We start from the raw sequence: 24,072 nt of genomic DNA, 5'->3' as shown, positions 1-24,072 counted from the left end.
TCCCTTTCAAGTTCCATGGGCAAAGCATGATGGGAAATATAAATCCCAGCCCAGTTTCACTTAACTTAAGTTCGTCTAAATTAAAAGAAGTGTTCATACAACTCAAAACAATGAAGCACGTTTACACGTCATCAGATTGTATTTTACATTAACAGAACTTAAAATTAAATACATTTTTGATTAACTGAAAATCTTAAACTATGACAAGTCATGATAGTATATCGAATCAATAGGCATAATTTGTGTGTCATCCAAGCTCAATAAAATAACAATTACAAGTAAAAAGTCTAACAGCATTTCAGAACTTGATTTTTTATTTCACAACAATATATATATTTAAGTAATGACTAAAGGTCCCCTGAATTAGTTTAGGATGTGGTCATGCGTTTGGACAGCTGCATAACTCAATTTGTCCACTAGATGTCGGTAGAGCAGCAACTTTACTTCGGGAATTCCTTAGAAAGTGAATTAGTAATATGATTTAACAGATAGTGCATATGCTGCAATCTTTGGAGGTTTAGAAAAAAAAAAAAAGAAAAAAAAAATATAATATATATATATAGATATATATTTGTGTGTGTATGTGTGTGTGTGTGTGTGTGTGTGTGTGTATTTTATATATATATATATATATATATATATATATATATATATATATATATATATATATATATATATATATATATATATATATATATAGGAGAAAATTACATTGACAATAATCAAGGGAATTTTGAAAAGCCATTAAGACTGCGTTTCCCAGCATCATCTAAGATGAGCATCCTTATGATACAACAGCCCAGTTCTGAAAAGACTCAGGAGAGGATGAAGGGAGGAATGCGTGGTCGTGACGTCAGTGATGCACCTGCGAAGCGCTCTGTCGCATCATCTCTCTGGCGCTGCTTTAGAATGAACGAGAGCGAGTTATTCAGCATCAGATGCGCCCGTGTGCGGAACAGCTGGATCACAACATGAACCAAAGCTGAACTTAACGAGGACTACGTGCCCTCTTCTATCGGAGGATTTGTTGTTTTAAGTTTGCGAATGATTCGTTGAGCTCTACATTCACATAAATGACCGTTCAAAACACGGGTTCGTCTCGTTTTATTTGCAGATGACCGGAGCGGCAGCGATGGCAGGGTCAAATATGGTCTTCTCCGATGTCGAAAGTTTTCTAGACGAGCACCCGGAATTATTAGAGGACTATTTAAACAGAAAAGGCAAGGCGAGCATGGTGGAAAAGTGGCAGAAGAACCATCACGCGACTAAAACTCCGGCGAACTCCAGCGGCGCGGACGCGGAGAAAGCAGCGAACGCGTGCAGTAAAGACAGCTGGGCGAGCAGAGGAGACGGGCTACAGAGACGAGCCTCGCAGAAAGAACTGCGGAAGACATTCGCAAGGTCTAAAGCCATCAATGCCAACAGGACTTATGACGAACACGTCAACTCCAGAGCCCAGGAGCCCCTGACCAGCATGAGGAGGCGCGCGCTGCTGCGTAAAGCCAGCTCCCTTCCCCCGACCACCGCGCACATCCTCTCCGCGCTGCTGGAGTCCCGGGTCAACATCCCTCAGTACCCCTCCACCGCCGTAGACTACAAATACTACCTGAAAGAGAACAACGAGAGGGAGTTTTTCCTGGAGCTCGTCAAAGACATCTCCAACGACCTGGATTTGACCAGTCTGAGCTACAAGATCCTGGTGTTTGTGTGCATCATGGTGGATGCTGACCGCTGCTCCCTGTTCCTGGTGGAGGGACCAGCCAATAAAAAGACTCTGGTGTCCAAGTTCTTCGATGTGCACGCTGGAACCACAGTGCTGCCCTCTCTGAGCAACTCGGATGAGGTGCAGGTGCCCTGGGGAAAGGGCATCATTGGATACGTGGCTGAACATGGGGAGACGGTCAACATTCCCGATGCATATCAGGTGAAAGCAGGAATGAAAGCAGGTTGTTTCTAAGGATGTGCGGGACTTCTGTAATGTTTTGGAAACACAGGTTATAAAGGGATCAAAGTAATAAGATCTTACTGGATAAAGTAAAATTCCTATTCCTTCAGAATGATTTCTTACAGGATACTTAGAGCCCTTTAGGATGCTTGTTTCCAAATAATGAAAGAAACTCCTTTGGGATTAGGGAATCTTCAGGGATCCATTCACATTTGGATAATTAATTATCAGATAGACAAGGAAAGTATTTTACTGAGACATTTATTGATGGTCAAAACTCCCAAAGCATGTCAGGTGAAGCAGGTATAAAATTATTGATTCTAGTCCATAAATTCCAAAAGATGTGCACAGGATTACTGATGCCATAATTTTGCAATAATGTAAAGGGATCAAAGTCAGGATAAAGTGAAATTCCTGTTTTAAACTGAGACTTTAGTAGTAAAAACACCCAACATCCCAATGGAAATGCATAATACAGTCGTTCCAAATTATGATGAACTGTTTCTGCAATTGTAAAGGGACCAGTCAAATAACTCTGACTTTGATCTGTTACAATTGTTCTGAATTACAATAGAAATTCCACTGGGATTAGGAAACTTGGGTCATTTGCATTACATTTTCCCATATGTATAATTACTGATCAGAATTTTAATGACATTCTTAATGCATTACAGGTGAAACAGGAATACAATGATTGTTTCTAGTTTAAAAAAAATCCTTACAATTGCTAATGGAATGTCTATTATAATTTGGAATCAATCCTAATGGGAGAAAAAAAAAAAATCAAGATCCCATTCTGACATTCTAATTTCACTGCTGAAAAATCATTATGCATAATCAACAACATAATTCGTTTATCCCACTCGATTAAAAAACAGCCAAAGGTGATTTCCTCTGGTCAGGTCTGAAGGATTTTAGAGGAGTTTTGTGCAGCTTCTAAACCAGCAGGATGGGAGAGTGGTCTAACCAGTCTCGAAAATACAGTAAAATTGTGAAATATTATTACAATTTAAAATAGCTGTTTTCTATGTGAATGTATTGTGAACTGTAATTTATTCCTGTGATCAAAGCTGGATTTTCAGCATCATTACTCCAGTCTTCAGTGTCACATGATTAGAATGATTTCTGAAGGCATTCTTGATTCTCATTTGATCCCAATAGAGACTGAATTAGGGTTAGGAAAGCATTAGCATGTTTTGCCTAGGTCACTCACATGACATTTTCCCATACGGATAATGACTTGCAGCACAGACAGGAGAGTATTTTATTGTGAGCCCTGAATGACGTTTTGCTTTGATTATTCCCTGAGATCCATAAAAGGCCTTAGTGAAATAATGAGTTGTGTGAGAGGATCTGAGTATTGATTACTGAATCGATCAGCTCAGACAAACTTCACCCTCTCTGCTCTACAGATAGACTCCTGACGTTCTGATGAGGATGATGATGATGATGAGGCCAGCTCGCAGTTCTCTAATTAGTCTGTCAATCTGCGTTTGCCTTTTCATTTAGCAAGCAGAGCAGATCATTAAAACTGCATTATTTATACCAGTAAACTCAGCAATTCAGACACCATTCAACCACGAGATGGAAACATGAATCGTGCAAAAGTGCTCAGCAAACATTGTTAATTGAAAATAATTGAAGATAGAAACACTTTCATTAATAAGTCATTTACAGTTTAGATACATAGATCATGTACTTCAAAATAAGAATAAATTATGATGTAATATGATATTTCTGTATACTGTATTTGATCATTAACTCATCTTTATTTAATGTTAATGTTTGTTAATGTTAACAATGGAATCTACACTACCGGTCAAAAGATTTTTAAAATGCTTTTGATCAGAAATACAGTAAAAACAGTAATATTGTGAAATAATATTACAATTTAAAAGAACTGTTTTCTATGTCAATATATGTTAAACTGTAATTTATTCCTGTGATCAAAGCTGAATTTTCAGCATCATTACTCCAGTCTTCAGTGTCACATGATCCTTCAGAAATCATTCTGATATGATGATTTGATGCTCAAGAAACATTTATGATTATTATTAGTGTTGAAAAAAGTTTTTGAAAAATCTATTAACTTTTAAATTAACTTTTATTCAGCAAGGATGCATTAAACTGTAAAATGCATACCAGTTTCCACGAAAATATTAAGCGTAAAAAAAAAAAATCAACATTGATAATAATAAGAACCATTATTAATAATTGAAAATAACTGAGCAGCAAATCATCATATCAGAATGATTTCTGAAGGATCATGTGACACCGAAGACTGGAGTAATGATGCTGAAAATTCAGCTTTGATCACAGGAATACATTACACTTTACAATATATTCACATAGAAAACAGCTATTTTAAATTGTAATAATATTTTGCAATATTACTGTGTTTACTGTATTTTATCACATAAATGAAGTTTTGGAGAGCAGAAGAAACATCTTTTAAAAACATTAAACAAAAATCTTAATCATTCCAAATGTTTGACCGATATAAAGCAGAGGAGACCCGAAGTAGTTGTCAGACTTTTAATTAGTCTGCTTCTCTTTACTGTTCCCATTCAGCAAAGACTGAGATTGTCTCTTGTCCTCTTTATAGGACCATCGTTTCAGTGATGAGATTGATAAACTCACCGGATATAAAACCAAGTCTCTGCTGTGCATGCCCATCCACAACAGTGATGGAGAGGTCATCGGGGTCGCGCAGGCCATCAACAAGAGTCCCAACGGAGCACTGTTCACCGAAGACGACGAAAAGGTACTGCATGCACACGCTCAGTAACACACACAGCTAAAACTTACGCTACATAATATGCTTGCCTTCTCTCTTCTGCTCTTGTTATGCTTCTATAAACATTTGATTTCACGTGCAAAGGTTTAATTTCCTACTCTGAATGACTGAATGTTACACATGCTCCAGCTTACCTCAACACACCTGCCTGGAAGTTTCTAGCATGCCTAGTAAGATGAGCTGGTTCAGGTGTGTTTAACTGTGGTTGGAGCTGAACTCTTGCAGGACAGTGGCCCTCCAGGAACAGGACTGGACACCCCTGTGTTAGGCAGAGTGTCTGCACTGCTGTTTTCAAGGAAAGTACTGTAGATGAATTCTATAGTCAAAAATGATAAAAACGGCGTCTCTGTTTACAAGTGCAAATAGTGTCCCTTGTTGGCAAACGCTATTTACAGTAGCTCCTTCCACCAATGTCTGGTTCTGTCACTCAAGTATTAAAAAAGACACACAGAATTCAACTTCTTCAGTGGTGCAACAGTAGCGGGTAAGGCTCACAGATCTAGCTTTTAACGCAATCGAATCGGGTTCGAATCTGCCTTTTGCATGGGTATTGCAGGGGGGCGCGGGAGATCAACAGGGAAAAAGGTTTGCAATGGCGTTCAAGTGCATGACTTGTGAGGCACAGTCAAAACTGTTATATATTGGCAGTTATATATTGTTTATCCAAATCATCACAGATTTTTTTAAAGGTTTAAAGGGGGGCCAGAACAAAAAAGTTTGAGAACCACTGACTTAGTGTAAATAACATCTATTTCACCTAGTGTAAATAGCAGCATTTTCTTAGAGATATGCTATTTACACTAGGTGAAAATAGCAATAAATTCTATTTACACCATCTAAAATGATCAGTTCTTTGCAATAAGAGTGTAATTAGATGCTGTCTATATTTTATATTGGCAGATATCTATTGCTATTTGCACTTAGTGTAAAGTGTTTGCAGATAATAAGCAGACAGTCTACTAATACTCTAATGACTGTAGTTGACATGTAGATGCAGCGTTACTTATAGTCAGTGCTGGGTGGGTTACTTACTTACTCCACTCTTTGTTATCAACAATGTGAAGTGCATTAAACAGGCTTTCTCAAACCGGGGTTTGTGTAAGAACTAGCTACCTGATTACATAATCCAGATTACATATAATCAGTATCTACCCAGCACTGCTTATAGTTAAAGGTGCTATAGAGGATGTTTTGTTTTATACATTTTTGCAATATTACTTGAAACTGTCTTTACTAACAGATAAAAGACTATTTATTAGGTGCACTGAAAGTAATAATATTAATATACATCATCTGTGCACGAGGTAGGGCCTTAAAAACATCAACCAATGTCCCTCTGGCTTGTCAATCACCGCCATTACGTTCCTTGTGAGAGACGTGCGCACTCCAGTAACTTTCCACAGGCGCTGCATTCAATGTTTTTGTCAGGAGTAACAAGTGCAGATTATGAGTTACCTGCGGTGAGTCCGACATAATGAATCCACTAACACGACACAGCGAATGCCGGTGGTAAACACTCGTGTTCCAATACTCCTGCACGAGTTTTGGGAGGCGTTCCCTCGAAATGAGCTGTGAAGGAGGGGGGTTGATCTTACACTCATTTAAAAAACTCACTAACAGTCTTTGGTTTCTCAGTCCTCGAAAACATCCTCTATAGCACCTTTAATAACAATACATTAAAAATGCAACTCATACATAAAACAACATCGATACACCTCTTTTATGATGAGCATATTTTTCATTTTTGAATTAATGTCAGGATGATACAATTGTCTGATAGCATCATAAACAACTTTGAAAAGATAACCTTAGAAAGTGTTTTGGCAAAATTTCTTCTAATTGTTTCTTAGAAAAGAAATCGCTATTTCACTACTTAACTACTTACTAACATTTGAAAAATGTTTGTGCTCCAACTCGAGGTCATGCTTTGCAACCAACATGCAGGAAAAAAAAAAACATGAAAAACAGGAAATGACATCAAAGAAAGAACCCCTGCAGATTCTTAGGACTGTGTGTCAAGGTCAATAAAGGTATAGGAACTAGCAACTAGGATGGTCCCTGAGGACAAAATTTTCCCCTAGGGCAATTTTCCTGGTTGCATTCGCACCGGCAGTAGGAACTCTGAAGTGACGTAAGGCTGTTGACAGCAACGTCATTTAAAGGTCCCGTTTTTCGTGTTTTTTTGAAGCTTTGATTGTGTTTATAGTGTGCAATATAACATGTGTTCATGTTTCGCGTGTAAAAAAACACAGTATTTTTCACATAATTTACTTATCTGTATACCGCTGTTTCCACTGTCATAAAAACGGGCTGATGACTTCCTTGTTCTATGAAGTCCCTCCTTCAGAAATACGTAACGAGTTCTGATTGTGCCAGCGGTTCCTGTGTTGTGATTCGACAGCAGCTTAGCGCTCCTTGCCCGGAAAGGTCACGCCTCTTACCATAACGTGGAGATGCACGCGCTCAGTGTTATTGTAAACATGTCTTTAATTTTACCCTATCAATTTGAGCCGGAATCAGACCCGGTGATTGGACTGCGGGATGAAAATAACAGCGTTTCGACGACATGGCGACAAACACACTCTACAAACGCAACTCTTGTGTATTCCTGTGGGCGGAGGTTAGTCAAAAAACTGTTTTAGTGACGTCATTAAAGAAGGAAGTAGAGGGATGTAGTCCAAACTGGCCGTTCGATGTAGGCGACTTCTGTTAAATAAAATATCTCGCTTGGCATTGAACTTTGAGCTTTAAAATTTTACAGATTTTATTTACACTCTAACAACAACATTACACACTAACTAAAGTTTAAAACATGGGATCACGAAGAACGGGACCTTTAAGTGTGGCATTCAACAACGTCACCAACTACGTAGCATAAAGGTTGAGAAGTGCCTGGACTTTCCATGCCAGTGTTTCACATGTGTTTAGCCAATCAATGTACACTTACACTTAGTTCCTATTGTGCTGGTTTAGACCCTACTCTGAAGTAGGAGCTAAATTAGTTCCCCTCAAAAGGTGTTTGTGAAACTAAAATCGTTGCCAGTTCATGCAGTGAGAACACTCCAAAAAGCCGGTACTTCTGCCAATTGTTATTGTAACTATGAAAACTTTCCTCCGATGCGAAAGCCTCTAAAAAGTCTCTAAAAACTTAAGATAATTTTTTTATGTCAAGTCAAAGTTATTTGAAGTAGTAAAATGACTCCCCATGCTTTTACTTATTTATAAGCTCAAAATATACAAATATTTTTGCTTTTATCATCACTCTTACTTGTTATTGCCCCATTAACAGGTTACTTTATCTCTGTGCAGAGAAACCTAATAAAGTGTTAGAGAGTGAAATATACTTTAGTGCATGCAGTTGAGGAGATTGCAGTGATATATCATTGTACTTAAAAGTGTAGCTTTGCACTGACGACACAAACTGTGTGCTTATGTAATGGTGCTGTCATTGGATAACTGTGAGTGGGTTGAGTGTTCATGTCTGTCTGCGTAAAGCTGAATAGTTAGTGTTAGCGTCAGTTGCCCTTGTCATCATTTGTTCTGGGCTAAGGTAGCATGGTCAACCATGCCACGCTCTCATGAAAAAGAAATAAAGTGTCTCATTAATGTTGACCTTCAGTAACAATGAAGTCTTTATAAACACAGAAGCAGTTCTCATATGGCAGAGTCATTAATCAGCGGCCGCTGCTGAAATCCCTGAGCCGCGCTGCTCTGTTTACAGGAGCTCAAGTGACACCGGTAATACGACGTCTTTCATGCGGGAAGTGCGGCACATGTGAAACGTGTGAATATATCACCTTAAAGGACAGAGTCATTGGAACTATTTTGTTCCACTTAAAGTACTTTTGGAGTACCATGTACTGTAAATACAGTATCATGTGTAATCATATCAAAGTGACATGGTAACAACACAGTACTTGGTGGTGATTTCTAATGCAGTCTTTACTATTTATTTTTTTGGGGCCGATACCGACTTTAACAAACAATTAATATAACAATTGATTCCAATACCGATATGTCACTTGTTCTCTTATTTGAAATTTTGTCATTAAAAGAGATAGTATTTTGATCATGTTTTAAATTATTGCTGCATCATCAAATCATTTCTAATGAACATGGATTGGATCCATTTAACATTCAGCAGGCCTACATAAATACGTATTAATGAAATATACATATAAATGAAATACATATTAATCATTCCTTATTGTAACAGACTCTATTGTGATTAATCTTCTAATTTGTTTTTGTATACATTTTAATATTTTTTGTAAGTTTAAAAATATATAAGATCTCCTTTACAAAGGCGGGACTCTTATTTTGACGGGTCTTCTAGTCTACGGAGCAATACGGGCAATGAAAGGCAGTTCTTCTGAGTTATTTAGCAGATTTAAAGTTTGACAGTTTATTAAGCACCTCCCAAAAAGGCATAATGTATATATTTGTTTACTGTTAGTTGTAATACGTGTTTTGTGTAATTCGCTGTATGTTGATGATAATGCAGTGGAGAGAGAGTTTAATGTGCACTTCTTTTTGTTTAGTTCTTATGGTGGTTTGTTTTTGGAGTGAAAACGAACGCAATAAACTTAATAAAGCATCAGTCAGTGAGTTACTCAAGAATTTTTTATTTTTTTTGTCTGTTGTTGTTTGAACATGAAAGCGCAGACAGCAGCACTAGGATTATGCAACAGACATAATATATACAGCTCAGTGCCTTCACGCAGTTAATTAATAAACCATCGGTTGGATATATCTGCCTTTTTCCTGCTATAGCCGATATGCGGAGGGTTGTAAATTGAACAAAAATCGGCCGATAAATATCGGTGCATCTCTGCTTTGTCATACCCTTGTGAAAAAGAAGTATGCTTCATTGTATTGAATGTGCAACTGCAGTGTCTTAAAAGTATATTTGGTGATATCTTGTTGTACTCTTGTTTCCCACACAATATTTAAAATGAGTCTGTAATGGAAAATGGTGCAAAGTCAAACTGAAGTGGTGTGGTTTCTTTTAAAAACTGTTTCTAAGCGACTACCTCTGTACCAGGACACACAGATAGGATAACATTCTGATCAGAAGCACGTTTACACTTGACTTTTCAATGCATATGTGGACAACATCCAGATACAGGCAGTATGTTAATGCCAAGTGTAAACTAGCCCAATGACACTTTTTTCCTAGCACACTTTAACTATCCTTATTGTAAGTGCACTTTGTAAAAATGCCAAAGTTTTACTTTAAAGCTGCAGTCCATAAGTTTTGCCTCTTTGTCGCCATCTGTGTTTGAAACCTACAATTGCAGTTATTTGTGGAATTATCATCTTTATGTTGGTTGTGCTTCGGCACAGCTCCTCAGCGCGGATGAATCTAATGTTTGGTGTCAGTCACCACACCGGTATTCAGAATTACAGATTCTACGACTTGGAAGTATGACCAAAATAAGAATTTTCACTGGAAAATGTCACCTGAACAAGTAAATAACATGTTCTGACCAACTGAGAAAAAAAGCATTACAATAAATTGCGCTGCCAATGATGATTAAATCTAACGATCGCTTAACTCGGATAACGTCAAAATGTGCAAATTATTATTATTGTTATACTTTGTTCTCAAATTGTTAATGTTAATAACATCAGCATTGTGTGACTATGTATTTAGTGTGTATTAGCATTACCTGTAGATTTCAATTTCTGTAGCCACTCCGCAGTCCTTTTGCTTTTGACCACGGCTGAATCTCCAGTTGTCACTGAGATTGTCATTTTGGCTTTTCTGGATTACAATCTACCATCAAAATGATAAGTTTAATTATTGCAGCTGCTGTGAGAAAAGACTAAAAATGATCCGCCATCCTCACATGATATAGCCTACTAGCTGGGACTCCTTCTTTATGTAAACAGACGTGAAGTAATGATGCAAAATGAATGGCTGCATGTTTGAATTTCCAGCGGAAACCCACCAATACAACCCGAATTTGAAAACATTATTACAAGCTTACTGTTGTGAATCTGCGGTGACCGGGAGGGGACATGTTCAGTTCACTTAGTTTTGTCCTGGCCACTACATACACTATATTGCCAAAAGTATTGGGACACACCTCAAAATCATTGAATTCAGGTGTTCCAATCACTTCCATGGCCTCAGGTGTATAAAATCAATCACCTAGGCATGCAGACTGCTTCTACAAACATGTGTGAAAGAATGGGTCGCTCTCAGGAGCTCAGTGAATTCAAGCGTGGTACCATGATAGGTTGCCACCTGTGCAATAAGTCCATTCATGAAATTTCCTCACTACTAAATATTCCACAGTCAACTGTTAGTGGAATCATAACAAAGTGGAAGCAATTGGGAACAAAAGAAACTCAGCCACGAAGTGGTAGGCCGCATAAAATCACAGAGTGGGGTCAGCGCATGCTGAGGCGCACAGTGCGCAGAAGTCGCCAACTTTCTGCAGAGTCAATAGCTACAGACCTCCAAACTTCGTGTGGCCTTCAGATTAGTTTAAGAAAAGTGCGTAGAGAGCTTCATGGAATGGGTTTCCATGGCCAAGCAGCTGCATCCAAGCCTTACATCACCAAGTGCAATGGAAAGCGGACTCTAGAGCAGTGGAGATTTGTCGAAGCACACTTCTCTGTCTGGCAATCTGATGGACGAGTCTGGGTTTGGCGGTTGCCAGGAGAGCGCTACTTGACTTCATTGTGCCAAGTGTAAAGTTTGGTGGAGGGGGATTATGGTGCAGGGTTGTTTTTCAGGGGTTGGGCTTGGCCCCTTAGTACCAGTGAAAGGAACTCTTAATGCTTCAGCAAACCAAGACATTTTGGACAATTTCCTGCTCCCAACTTTATGTGAACAGTTTGTGGATGGCCTATTCTTGTTCCAACATGACTGTGCACCAGTGCACAAAGCAAGGTCCATAAAGACATGGATGAGTGAGTTTGGTGTGGAGGAACTTGACTGGCTGCACAGAGTCCTGACCTCAACCTGATAGAACACCTTTGGGATGAATTAGAGCGGAGACTGTGAGCCAGGCCTTCTTACCAACATAACTGCCTGACCTCACAAATGCGCTTCTAGAAGAATGGTCAAATTCCCATAAACACACTCCTAAACCTTGTGGAAAGCCTTCCCAGAAGAGTTGAAGCTGTTATAGCTGCAAAGGGTGGGCCAACTCCATATTAATTCCTACGGATTAAGAATGGGATGTCATTAAAGTTCATGTGCATGTAAAGGCAGGTGTCCCAAAACTTTTGGCAATATAGTGTATAAACTTGTGAGAACGTGATAATATGTTGTGGCCACAAGATATTAATTCGTGGGAATGTGATAATAAGTCGTGGCCACAAGATCATTTTGTTGAGGTAATGGCATCCTTATGTCATGGCCATGCAATGTAAAGTAATTCCAGGTAATTCCAGGTTGCCATGGTCACGCAGGTTGTTTACGCATTTAACTCGTGGCCATAAGAAATGTCGTTCCCTCAAAATAATGAAGTCATGGCCACGAAAAAATATATCGCTCCCTCAACATATCTTGTTGCCAAGACTTTACATCGCGTGGCCACGACATAAGGATGCCATTACCTTGACAAAATGATCTTGTGGCCACGACTTATTATCAGGTTCCCACAAATTAATATCTTGTGGCCACAACATATTATCATATTCCCAGGAGTTAACGTTGTGGCAACGACAAAAACAAGTGAACCGAACATGTCCTCTCCCGGTCACCGTATGAATCGGGCTAAGGTAAGGACACTGGCTGGTTATGTACTTGCTCAAAAATTGATTAAAGTAAAGTAACAGACTGCAGCTTTAAAGTACATTTTAAATCATTAAGTTTTAATAATCTTTTGTCATGCTTTAAAGTACACTTTTTTTGATGTGTTGACTAACATACTAAAGCACATGTAAAGTACTTGATTATTATTTTAACTGTAGTGTGTAGTACCAACCACGTGGCAACACACTCTAGCATGTCAGTTTTGAAAATGTAAAAATTTAGCTACTGAATGTATCCTTATATTTTGCTCTGTGTTTTGACTTGAAGTTGGTACCCCTCCACACCTCAAGATGCATAATTAAATATGAATGTGAATATCAGGCTAGTTGTTCTTGTTTGTTTTTAATGAAGTTTTTCATTGTGTTCTTCTGATTCGATTGGTCCGGTGATGATGGCACCACACCTTGTTGTCATGTGGTAAATACACTTATCTTTCATCGGTGTGAATGAAACAGATGCTGTGGGTTTTAAAGCTGAAAAGGACATCTCTTATTTCTCAACGTAAGCAGTGAGCACAGCGCTGACACTGGATATAATGAATGTGTTCAGCGGTGTCAGGGATGCTGAGAGGAGACACACAAAGTGCGTGTGTGTGGATTTGCTGACGTCCAAACGAGGCTTTGTATTATTTTGCAGAAAGCATTATTTAACCTTTATCTTATAGTCACCAGCCACATGCTTACAGACTGAGACACTTGGTCACTCTAGATATTTAAAGGGATAGGCTAGTTCATCTAAAAATGAATTTTCTGTCATCATTTACTCACTCTAGTTCCAAACCCTGTATGTCTTTCTTTAATTCAGTGGAAAATGCATACACATACACAAACATTGATTGTTTCTATTCTATTTTCCATGTAGTCAAGAGGGACTGAAGCTTTTATGCTTCAAAAAGCACCATAAAAGTATCATTAAAGTGTCCATATATTCAAGTCTAGCTTTATGTGAGAAAAAGCGATGACCGATATGTGATTCTTTTGAGTCTGGGCTTATCAATGGATCAGTTGATTCGGTTCACAAAACTGGTATGAATAATTAATTCACACATCAAACTGATTTGGTTATTGATTTCCACTCACTTAATGATCAAGTTGCAGTTGTTAATAGCTCAATGGACCCTTGTGAAAAAGAAGTGAACTTAATTGTACTGAATGTGCACTTGTAGAGTACTTAAAATCTTAAAAGCATATTTAAAAAAAAACTGTTCTTGCAGATAATATATTAATTAAAGCCCACTTAAAGTCCCCCTGTAGTCAATAAATGTATCCCTTAAAACTCATCTTTGATCACAAAAATTGCTAAATGTAATCGATTTTTCATATCAACAGAAAAATATACCGGGATAACCCGGCTTTTCTTGAAACTCCTCTGCTTCGCAGCATAGTTAATGATATGCTAAAGCCTGCCCCGCTCGTGATGGGATTGTTACAACATATTTGTGATGTTTGAGACCGCCTTTGGTTCACTGCAGTTTTAAGGAGAAAATACACAGCAATGGTGTTGACTTATGAATTTGCACATGGTTTGCCTTAAAGCAAATTAAAAACACCAGATAGACATATGAAAAACATTAAATAAATAACATTATTAAAACATCAATAAAGGAAGTCTAAGTCTAAAAAAACTTGATTTTCTTAAAAAATTTAAGTGAAAACTTTAAGTGCACTTAAAGAGAGTACTCTTTCATGACAATGTTTCGTAACACACTTAAGTACACTTTTAAAAAGTGAACTTTGTAATAATGTTGTCACAGTATCACCAGACTCCTCCATCACACTGTCATAAACTGCTCGGAGATGTGAAGGTTGAGGATCCAAATGCAGTGTTTTTATTAAAGGGTAATCCAAAATCGTAATCCAAAACAGGCAAGAGGTCAAAACACATACAAACAATCCAAAACAAACACCAGGCAGGAGACTCAAACAGGGAAAGGCAGGGCAGGGGTCAAAACCATGAAACAGATAATCAAAGGGGCGCTCTGTAATGCAGTTATGATATAAGACTTACATATAAGACTTCTCAATAGCCACATTTCCACTATCAGGCCAAAAGCGAGCATACTAGTGTGTGCCAGGGCCAGACGCTTTTCCACTGTCACTTCCGGGGCTTGATCGGGCCTCATCGGGGCTTCCTTGGGGCCAACAGCCAGTGTTTTTTGGCCCGCCGAATACCTTGGTCCAAAGCGGACCAACAGGGGCTTGAGGAGTTGTCATGAACACAGGTGGAGTTTACCTGAGTCAGGAGACGGTCAACACCACTGCGCATTTCCCATGTTATTATATCAGGCTAACGTTACCAGCTATCAACATTTAAGATATTTTTAACAATTTTCAGCTCAAAACTAACTGGTGTCTGAAATAAATTCCTTGCGATCCGATGGGGATTCTGATCACTGTATGAGGCAGAAATATACTTATATGCAATGCTAAAGGCTACTTATGCTAATCATTGCGATACTACATAGACATGTTGTCTGCAAATTGTACAGCAGCATACTTGATAGCGTAACTCAGCTTGCTCTGGCTACTCCAGTTATCTCTGTATGTATATTTTAGTCAACAATAACATTAAATATGTTAGGGTGAGGGTTAGGGTAAGGGTTAAAACACCACTCTGCCTCTTTTTGTTTTCATTTAAAAAAAATCTTAAACATATTAATAGCCACACAAATGTGGTTCAGGCAACACGTTCATTGATTATCTTCACTGCATGTATATTTATAACAAAACCAAATATAAAACACAACACTGCCTCTTTTCGTTTACATTTTAAAAATATTAAACATATGTGGTTCACTTTTAATGATCAATAATAGCCATTATAAAAGTATAAGTAAAAGGTGAAGCTATACAATAAGCAAACAGTTCAGTCAAACGTACGAAGTCAGTGCTCTAGTAGGCTACAATGGTAAAGGTAAATAGCCTTTATATAAATATATAAAGTTATGAAACTTAATTTTGCCCTCAACCAAAACGATTTGCCAGGAAACAAATTATAGATTTATGAGGCCAAATAGTGCCCGTTAGATATACACAAGACAAATTATATCTCATGTTTAACCACTATAGAGACATCAGAGCCAGCGGGAAAATGTCAGAAGGACTAGCCGAGGTAAGGCTGCTCTCGGCTGGGCACATGAGTGCTGAGCGCCCAGGGATCGCCTGGATCTCACAACTCCGAAAACGTCAGATCAAATTTTCAAATAGGCACTATCTATATCAATAAACAACAGATTTGAGCTTTAAAACAGTACATTCTTGCCTGAAAAACTCTTAAAACTACATTTCCTTACATATTAACAGTAGTATTTTTATAATTCGTAGTATTATAACAGTAATATTTTTAAATTATGCATGTTTTCTCTTCTGCTATTGATGCTTGCTGGTTAGTGCAAGATGCATTCTGGGATACCTGGATGTCTCAAGTCCACACAAGTCACCTCTCGATGCATCCTCGATATAAGGGGTGGATCAAGAACACATCCAGGGATTTGAACTGTACTTGGCTAGATGTGAACTTTGAATTGGAACAGTACTTGGGCAGCGACTGATGACGTTTCACAAGTCCACAAGAACTCAAGTACAGACAAGAACGCATATTGAGAAACGGCTTCACTCACACCAAAATTCTATTGACCTGCACCTGTCCCTCATTAGCTCACTCATCAACCACATAAGAGAACACATTTTCAGTACATTTTCATCACTTGGTTTGATGAATATCCGGTCTCTGAGTCTGGTATTCCATTACAGAAGACCAGACAATACCAACATGAACCCCACAGGATCCTTTTAAAGAATTGGTAGATTCACTCCGCAGAGTCCTTACCACCCCCGGAACCATCACTGCACCAGGCACTTCTTCCCCTCCAGTTTACACAGCCAGTGCCATGGTCAACCCAGTGCCCTACTTTGGCTCGGCTGAAGACTGCATATTTTTTCCACCAAAAGAGCCAAGATTTCATTCATCCTATTTCTGTTAACCGGGCGAGCACTCCAATGGGCTAAAGCCATCCGGCAGCAGGCAGGACCAGTGACACAATCACTGTTTCGTGGCTCATTTCAGAGAATATTTTGGTTGTCCTATGTGGGATTCTTCTGTTGGTGAGCAACTCTATCATTTACGCCAAGGCAAGAGTTCCATAACTGATTATGCTTTGAAGTTTCAAACCCAAGCAGCAGCCAGTGTCTGGAAAGAGAGCTCACTTTTAACCAGCTACCTCCAAGGATTGGAACTGGATCTGGGGCTGCATCTCTCAGCTTATGATGATTCCATTGGGCTTGAGCGCTTCATACAGCTGTCCATCCTGGTTGCCAATAGAGTTAAAGGATATATGGAAGACCAGCAGTGCCAGCAGTTACCCTGTTTCCATCGCTAGCCAGAATTCCCCAGCTATCCAAAACCAGGCCACAAACTGATGCAGATCAACCACACACATCTCTCTCCAGTAGAGAGGCAACATCGGCTGACCCAGATACTCTGCTTGTATTGTGGTGCTGGTGGACATGTCACCACTCCTAGTTCATCCAGATCCCAACAAACTTTTTGTAGTGGAGGTGGGCGCATCAACATCGGCTGTCAAAGCGGTGCTATCGCAGCAGCAGGGGCAGCCCTCACAACTCCATCCATGTGCCTTCTTCTCCAGAAAACTCACCCTGTTGGAGCAGATTTATGATATTGGATATTCTAAGCTCCTCACCATCAAATTAGCTCTGAAGAAATAGAGGCAATTGCTGGTGGGAGCCCGAAATCCCTTCACTATGCTCACTGACCATTGTAATCTGGAGTATCTCCATGAGGCAAAAAGGTTAAACCCCAGACAGGTCAGATGAGCCCTTTTCTTCACCCGTTTTGATTTTTCAATTTTTTTTTTTATCATCCAGGGAACAAGAATGTGAAAGTTTTATAGTCAGCCCTGTCCATTGGTCCCTGGACGAAAGGATCTCCAAAGCCAATGCAGCCCATTCCCTTGGGGTACCCACGGGTCACACCCACATTCCAAGAACTCACTGCATCCCTCTGATGGAATCAGTTCATTCCTCCTTGGGCACTGCCACTCTGGGATCAATCAAACCCTCTTGCTGCTACAAGATCACTTTTGGTGGCCTGGCATGGCACAGGAAGTGAGAAGGTTCGCCCAAGGATGCAAGGAATGCGCAATGTTCTTTTGCAACTTTGGACTACCAGAAGACATAGTCTCCGATCGAGGTGCTCAATTCCTCTCCCAGGTCTGGAAATCCTTTTTCACCCTCCTAGGTGTGACTGTAAGTTTCTTCTCCGTTTACCATCCTCAAACCAATTGCCAGATGGAAAGGAAGATACAAAAGATTGAACGATTCCTACAAACCTTCTGCCACAGTCACCAGAACTCCTGGAACCGCTTCCTTGCCCAGGCCGAATACACTCAAAACTCTCTCTGTCAGCCAGCAACTGGTCTCACCCATTTCAGTGTGTACTCAGCTTTCAGCCCCCTTTGTTCTTGTGGTTGCATGGAGCCATCGGATGTATCATCAGTCACTCACTGGTTCCAGGAGAGCAAAAGGGTCTGGGACACAGCTCACCACCATCTCCAATGGGCAGTACACCATCAGAAGTGTCACACTGATGCCCGGCAGACTGATACTCCCACCTACCAGCCCAGGTAGAAGGTGTCCATCATAATCCGGGACATCAGACTGTGCCTTTCCAGCAAAAAGCTAAGTCCCAGATACTTTGCTCCCTTCCCCATATCCCAGAAAATTAACCCCGTTACATATGAACTTCACCTCCCACCCCGCCTCTGATCCTGGACAATGAAACTGTCTACACCGCTTTGGACTCCTGGCACCGTGGGGGCCAACTAGAGTACCTCTTCAACTGAGAGGTACGGACCCGAAGAAAGATCATGGTTTCCTAGGGATGAGATCTTGGATCCAACCCTCCTACAATTTTAACTGAAGTGTTATTTGATATTACATTTAAAGTTAATATATTTTAATTGTACTAAATTGTAACTACTGTAGCTTCATCACTACAAATGTGGAATTACAAATATATTTAAATACATGACATACAATACAATTTCAATAGAAATGACGTTAAAGTATATTTTAGTTTACCATAAATGCTTCTCAGTACATTCAACAGTACACTTTAACCATATTTCAAAGACAGTCGAAGTAATTTTGAAGTTGCATATAAAGATGTAGGTAAGTCCTACTTACCTCTAAAGTTCAGCGAAGTGCATTTAATATAAATTTAAATGATAATACATTTTCATTTAATTGCAGTTAATGTGCAATTAAGTGTCTGGATACCTGTACATTACATTTTCACTTAAGTATGTTCTTTTGAAGTATTATACCCTTTTTAAAAGTATCATGAAGTGTACTTTTTCACAAGAGCAGTGGTGAATAATAATATAAATCTTGGTCTATTCTTTACACAAAATTAGTATGGCTTTAGAAGACTTGGAATCATAGTATGGACTACTGTTATTATACTTTTGTGGAGCTTGATGTCATCTTGCATGCATCCCCTTTTGTTTTCCATTGAAAAAAGAAAATCAAATTAGTTTGGAATGAGGGTGAATATACATTTTGACTGTATGACGTATGACTGCATGTATGAGCCCCAGTTCGTGTTCAGTGCAATGAGATTTCATGTGCTTTTCACTGTACATAAGCATCATGTCATGCATGCTACTAACTGCTGAATTAATGATGAAACTCTTCCCTGTGTGCGAGACAGAGAGGCAGAACAGAGAAAACTTTGTTATTGTTTCCAGCCCACAGAGACAAAGGTGCCACTTTTAGATTCTGTATTGGCAGTAAAGTCTTAGTACCACAGTGTTTTCCAATACAGTACAGTAGACATATTGTATATTTAATGAAAAGGTGAGGTTTTGTTCTGCTCATTTTGTGGAAAAACAATTATGGGTTGTTCAGCTGCATGAGTCTAGACTATATAGTTCATCACTTATTAACAGAGCTTTGGATTTCTGCTATTGCTGCTCTTGTGTATGTTAATGGTGTTTGTTGGGAAAGCATCACTATTACTGTTATTTATGTTTAGGGTTAGTGATTTGAACAAAGCTTAAAGTATTAAACTTCAGGATGTAACTTGTGCCGCACCATTTGTGCCACAGGCATGAATGATATCATGTTTTTGCGGCCTTTTGAGGAGCGGTGTGCTAAAAATTTGAAACATGGGACAGCCTACTACATATACTGTGGTTTCGAATTAAGAATTTGTTCTCTCACTTTAGTACTAATAATTCTCTTGAATTAAAGTAAATCACACTATATAATAATTTGTTCCCTCGATTTAGTAAATCATGGCCACTTTGTAGTAATTTGTTCCCTTGATTTGAGTTAACTAAAACAAAGGGAATGATTTATTATATTGTGTGCACGATTTAATAAAACAAGAACACAAATAATTGAAAAGAATTATATTGTGCACATGATTTAGTTAAAATGAGGGAACGAACTAGTAAAATGTGCTGACATATTAGTAAGCTGTGGGAACGATGTGTTAATTAACACGACATACATATTTTTTTTTCCAGCATGTCGTGTGTGAGGCTCCATAACAACGCTATGTCCAATTTTAAAAAAAGTTTTCACATGATACATTTTGAATCTTTACGTTGTAGTGTCTGCACAGGATCAGATTAGCAAGTCAACTATAAATTTCATTAAAGTTTTAACTTCTTGAACTTTTGTTTGTAAATCTCATATTGGCTATGGCCTGGCTGACATTAACAGCCCACGTGACACATTTTATGGCTGTGTCGATGGACCCACGAATCTCTCCCTTGTGACTTCAAACGATCACGATCAACTCAGATCGAATTATGCCAAGCCATGTGGCCACATTCCAGACGTCATCAAACTCCAATACACGTACGCGCGCACACAGAAGAACATACCAGGACTCTCTTTAAATCACATTCAATAAAAGATGATTGAGATGTAATCCTGTAAGCATGTATTTCAGTTTTAAGCATGTACTTCATTTAAGTTACAACTATAGTTGTGTGAGTTGCACCCCCAAACCTTTATATACAAGTGTAAGACTGTATCTCTGTCTTTATGTCTTTGTCACCCGGTCATAATTCTCTCAGGATGCTTTAATTAATTATGTATGTTCTGTTACGATACCATGCATTAGTCTATTTCTAAAGTCTTTTGGATAAAAGTTACCAATTCTGAACCCATCATAAATTATGCAAATTGAGCCGCATGACAAGACAAAGAGAACTTTTCCCTCCTCAAAATCCATGCTGGATATTGGCTGTTCATCCAGGAGGCGTTTTGGCTTGTTTGTCCTTAAAAGACAACACACGCATGTTCCTTTGTCTCTCGATTGTCTCTCGATTGTCCCTCGCCATCTCTCTTTTCCTGTCTTTACTTTCACTTTTGTATATATGTGTATTCTTTGTGTATATTTAGCTGTATAGCCTATGTATTTGTAGTTTCATATATTAAATCCATTATATTCATGCTTGATTGTTTCTCTTGCTTATTCAGCAAATCAAGTCACTTTTACGTTTCGATTTTGCAAACTGCTCTACACTTTAATGCTAGAAAAGGAAGTTATTTCTCGTGGCCAGAGGAATAATCTCCTTTTATAATAGTCGATAAGGAAAACTGATAGTTTGCTGGACAAACTAAAAATTAACTATTAAACTAGAACTAATCCTGAACCATATATGTAATTAATTATAATCCGTTGTAATTAATTCACAATATATGTGCATAATTCCCTGTTTGGTCGATTTATATTATAATTGAATATAATGCGTTATGATTTAATTATATATATATATATATATATATATATATATATATATATATATATATATATATATATATATATATATATTTTCTGTGCAATACTACAGTCCACTTTATTTTTAGCATAAACGCAGGCGCTTTTGAGGTCAGCCGCTTTCTAGTTATTTTAGTCAAACAAAAACTGTTTATTATGCTGCTTGATGTTGCAAACTGGTATTTTTTTACGATATTATTTTAATTTATTACCTTAATCATAAACAATTTTTCAGGGTTATTATGTCTTATTTGATCTGTGTTGGAGTTTGATATTGAGTTAGTTCTGCACTGTTTTCTGTTCCTGTTTCCTTTGTTCCTTGTTCCCGCTTCTTGTTAGTTTCCATGGTTACTCATTAGTTCATTAATTTAGTCACACGTGTCCTGTTTTATCCCTGATTAGTTTGTGTATATCTAGCCCTCAGTTTGTGCTAGAGTTTGTCCAATATTGTCATTATTATGTGGTTATGTTCGCGTTTTTCAAGATTGCCTAGTTGCCTGAGTGTTTTTGTTTTGTTTATTTTGCCATTAAATATATACTGCTGTGTCTAGATCCTGCTTCCTGTTCATCCTTTGCTGCAACCTCAGCGTGACAGAATAAAGCTGGGCATACACTGCAATTTTTGTCCGAATTTGAGATGATTTATGAGTTGTATCACTCTCCTTTTTTATTTTTTTAGTCGGGCCGAAATTTGTCTTTGTGGTGCGTCATTTGTCATGCAGTTTACAGGGGGAAAAGAGAGGTGACTAACCTCTCCCGACTAACCTCTGGTTGGATGAATTTCTGACATGTCAGAAATTTTGGTTGCCCCTTATGAGGGTATCATTTTGTAACCCTCTGCCCATGCTACCCAGTTCTTTGGCCCTGTCTTCATTGACTCCATTCAGCTTTTCTAAGCTGCCTGCACCTAGCATCCTGGATCTGCCATTTGCTTCCAGATTGCCAGCTCCGCCCTGGAGTTTCGACCCTCTAGCTCCACCTAGAACCTCCAAGCCCATCATTTCACCTTATCCCATTGACCAGTCGTTTCCACCTTGGCTCCTCGCTCCCTCGGCTCCACCTTGGTCCCTGGGCTCCACTGGGCTTCCTCATACCTCTGGTTCCACCTTGGTCAGTCATCTCTCTGCATTTACCATGGACTTCCGGGCCTTCGTCTGCGACTCATCCCACCACCCTTTGGCTCTGTCGGGCTCGGCCTTCTCTCTGGCTTTACGTTGGTCCTCCGCCTCAGTCCTCCGACACCCTGACTTTACCTCGGCCGCTTGTCCCTGTGGCTCCGTCTTGGTCTCCAGGACCTTTAGTGTCATCTGGTCTCTTTGTGGTTGATTTTGTCCATTTACTGCACTTTGTTAAGCCAGTCACACAACAGATGAGAAGCACCTGTGACTATCTCGACTCAAAATATCAAACCTTTTTAATATCCTCCGACTAGATGGATTGAAAGTCTGAAACTAAAGAATCAAAATCTATGCCCATAAACTACACGATTTTCTGTAAAATCTGTCAAGTCCAACCGGCCAAAATCTGCAGACTGTCAGGCTCTGACTTTCAGCAACTAGCGTTGACTTGATCAGACTGCAATTTGGGGCAAAAAACTGTGCAAAAGTTATGTAGTGTATTCCAACATTTACTCGAGAAAAAATAAATAAATTGGAAAAAGATCACTCGGATTACTAGATTACTCCAAAATTCATAGCAGTGCCCTTGCAATGACTTGGTGCCCTGAAAACAACACCTTAGCAACACCCACATAACAAAACCAAATTTTCTTCTTCAAAAAAAAAAAAAAAAAAAAATTAATCAATGAGACAGCAGTTCATACTGTTCAATGTTGAGGCCACAAATCTGCTATTTGTTTGAAAGCTCTGCTGATGATCTGCATTCAGGTGTGTTTCTGATAGTCTAGATGTGCTGCTGGGCTTCCAGATGGGCACACCACTCTCTGGTCTTTGTTGTGAAATGCCACAGTACTGTGAATAGTCCTGTGAATTCTCTGTGGGATTAGCAGAAGGAAGAGCTGAGGAATTACTGTATATTCAATACAATATCATATTCTCTCAGACGGTGACGCAGAGCAGAGTGACGCAGATCTGTCTTACAAAATGTGTGTCTCTCTCTCCATACAGCTGGTGTTCAGTCCCACTGGAAAATGCTTCCCTGCTTAGGATTTTAAGCTGAAAGAGGCCTTACAAAATTACTGTACCACTCATACTCCATGATACTTCATTGAAGACCATACAATTACCATAGTAAAAAAAACAAAAACAAACAACAACAAAAAACAGTATGATTATATATACATATACCATGGTATTTACTTCATACTTCATACTACATATTAGTACATTTTAGCATTGTTTTAAAAAGAGTACTTATTTTGGAAATAATATACTTGAAAAGAATAGTGCAAACTAAATGTAATGTTTTTTAATTGCATGCCATTTGGAAATAAAATAAAAAATTAATTGCATTTAAACACTGAACTTTAGAGTGCTTAAGTACCTCTTTTTATGTAATTTCATAATTACTTCTGTCTTTAAACTATGGTTAAAAGTGGACTGCTGAATGCACTGACAAACATTTATGGTAAACTAAAATATACTTGTATCAGTATGTCATGTATTTAAATGGGAAGGAGGTGGAGGAGGATCAGCTAACCACTGTCCACGCCACGCACTTTGTGACACCTGCCGCCACCATCCTAATGGATGAAAAGCCAGAGCTCCAGCCTGCCGTGATGCC

General features: G+C 38.8%; 1 protein-coding gene across 1 annotated transcript in view; it reads left to right on the top strand.

Annotated features, from left to right (window-relative positions):
- Positions 1-834: 834 nt before the first annotated feature.
- Positions 835-24,072, top strand: part of pde11a (phosphodiesterase 11a) — a 75,166-nt gene continuing 51,928 nt past the window's right edge. The window contains exons 1-2 of the mRNA XM_048192841.1: positions 835-1,924; positions 4,551-4,709. Of these exons, the coding sequence (XP_048048798.1) occupies positions 1,115-1,924; positions 4,551-4,709 (969 nt within the window). The 5' untranslated portion in view covers positions 835-1,114. The remainder of the gene's footprint in view (positions 1,925-4,550; positions 4,710-24,072) is intronic.

The sequence above is a fragment of the Megalobrama amblycephala genome, linkage group LG6 (assembly GCF_018812025.1).
Source record: "Megalobrama amblycephala isolate DHTTF-2021 linkage group LG6, ASM1881202v1, whole genome shotgun sequence".
Classification (NCBI taxonomy): Eukaryota; Metazoa; Chordata; class Actinopteri; order Cypriniformes; family Xenocyprididae; genus Megalobrama; species Megalobrama amblycephala.
This window is presented reverse-complemented; position numbering and strand designations above follow the sequence as displayed.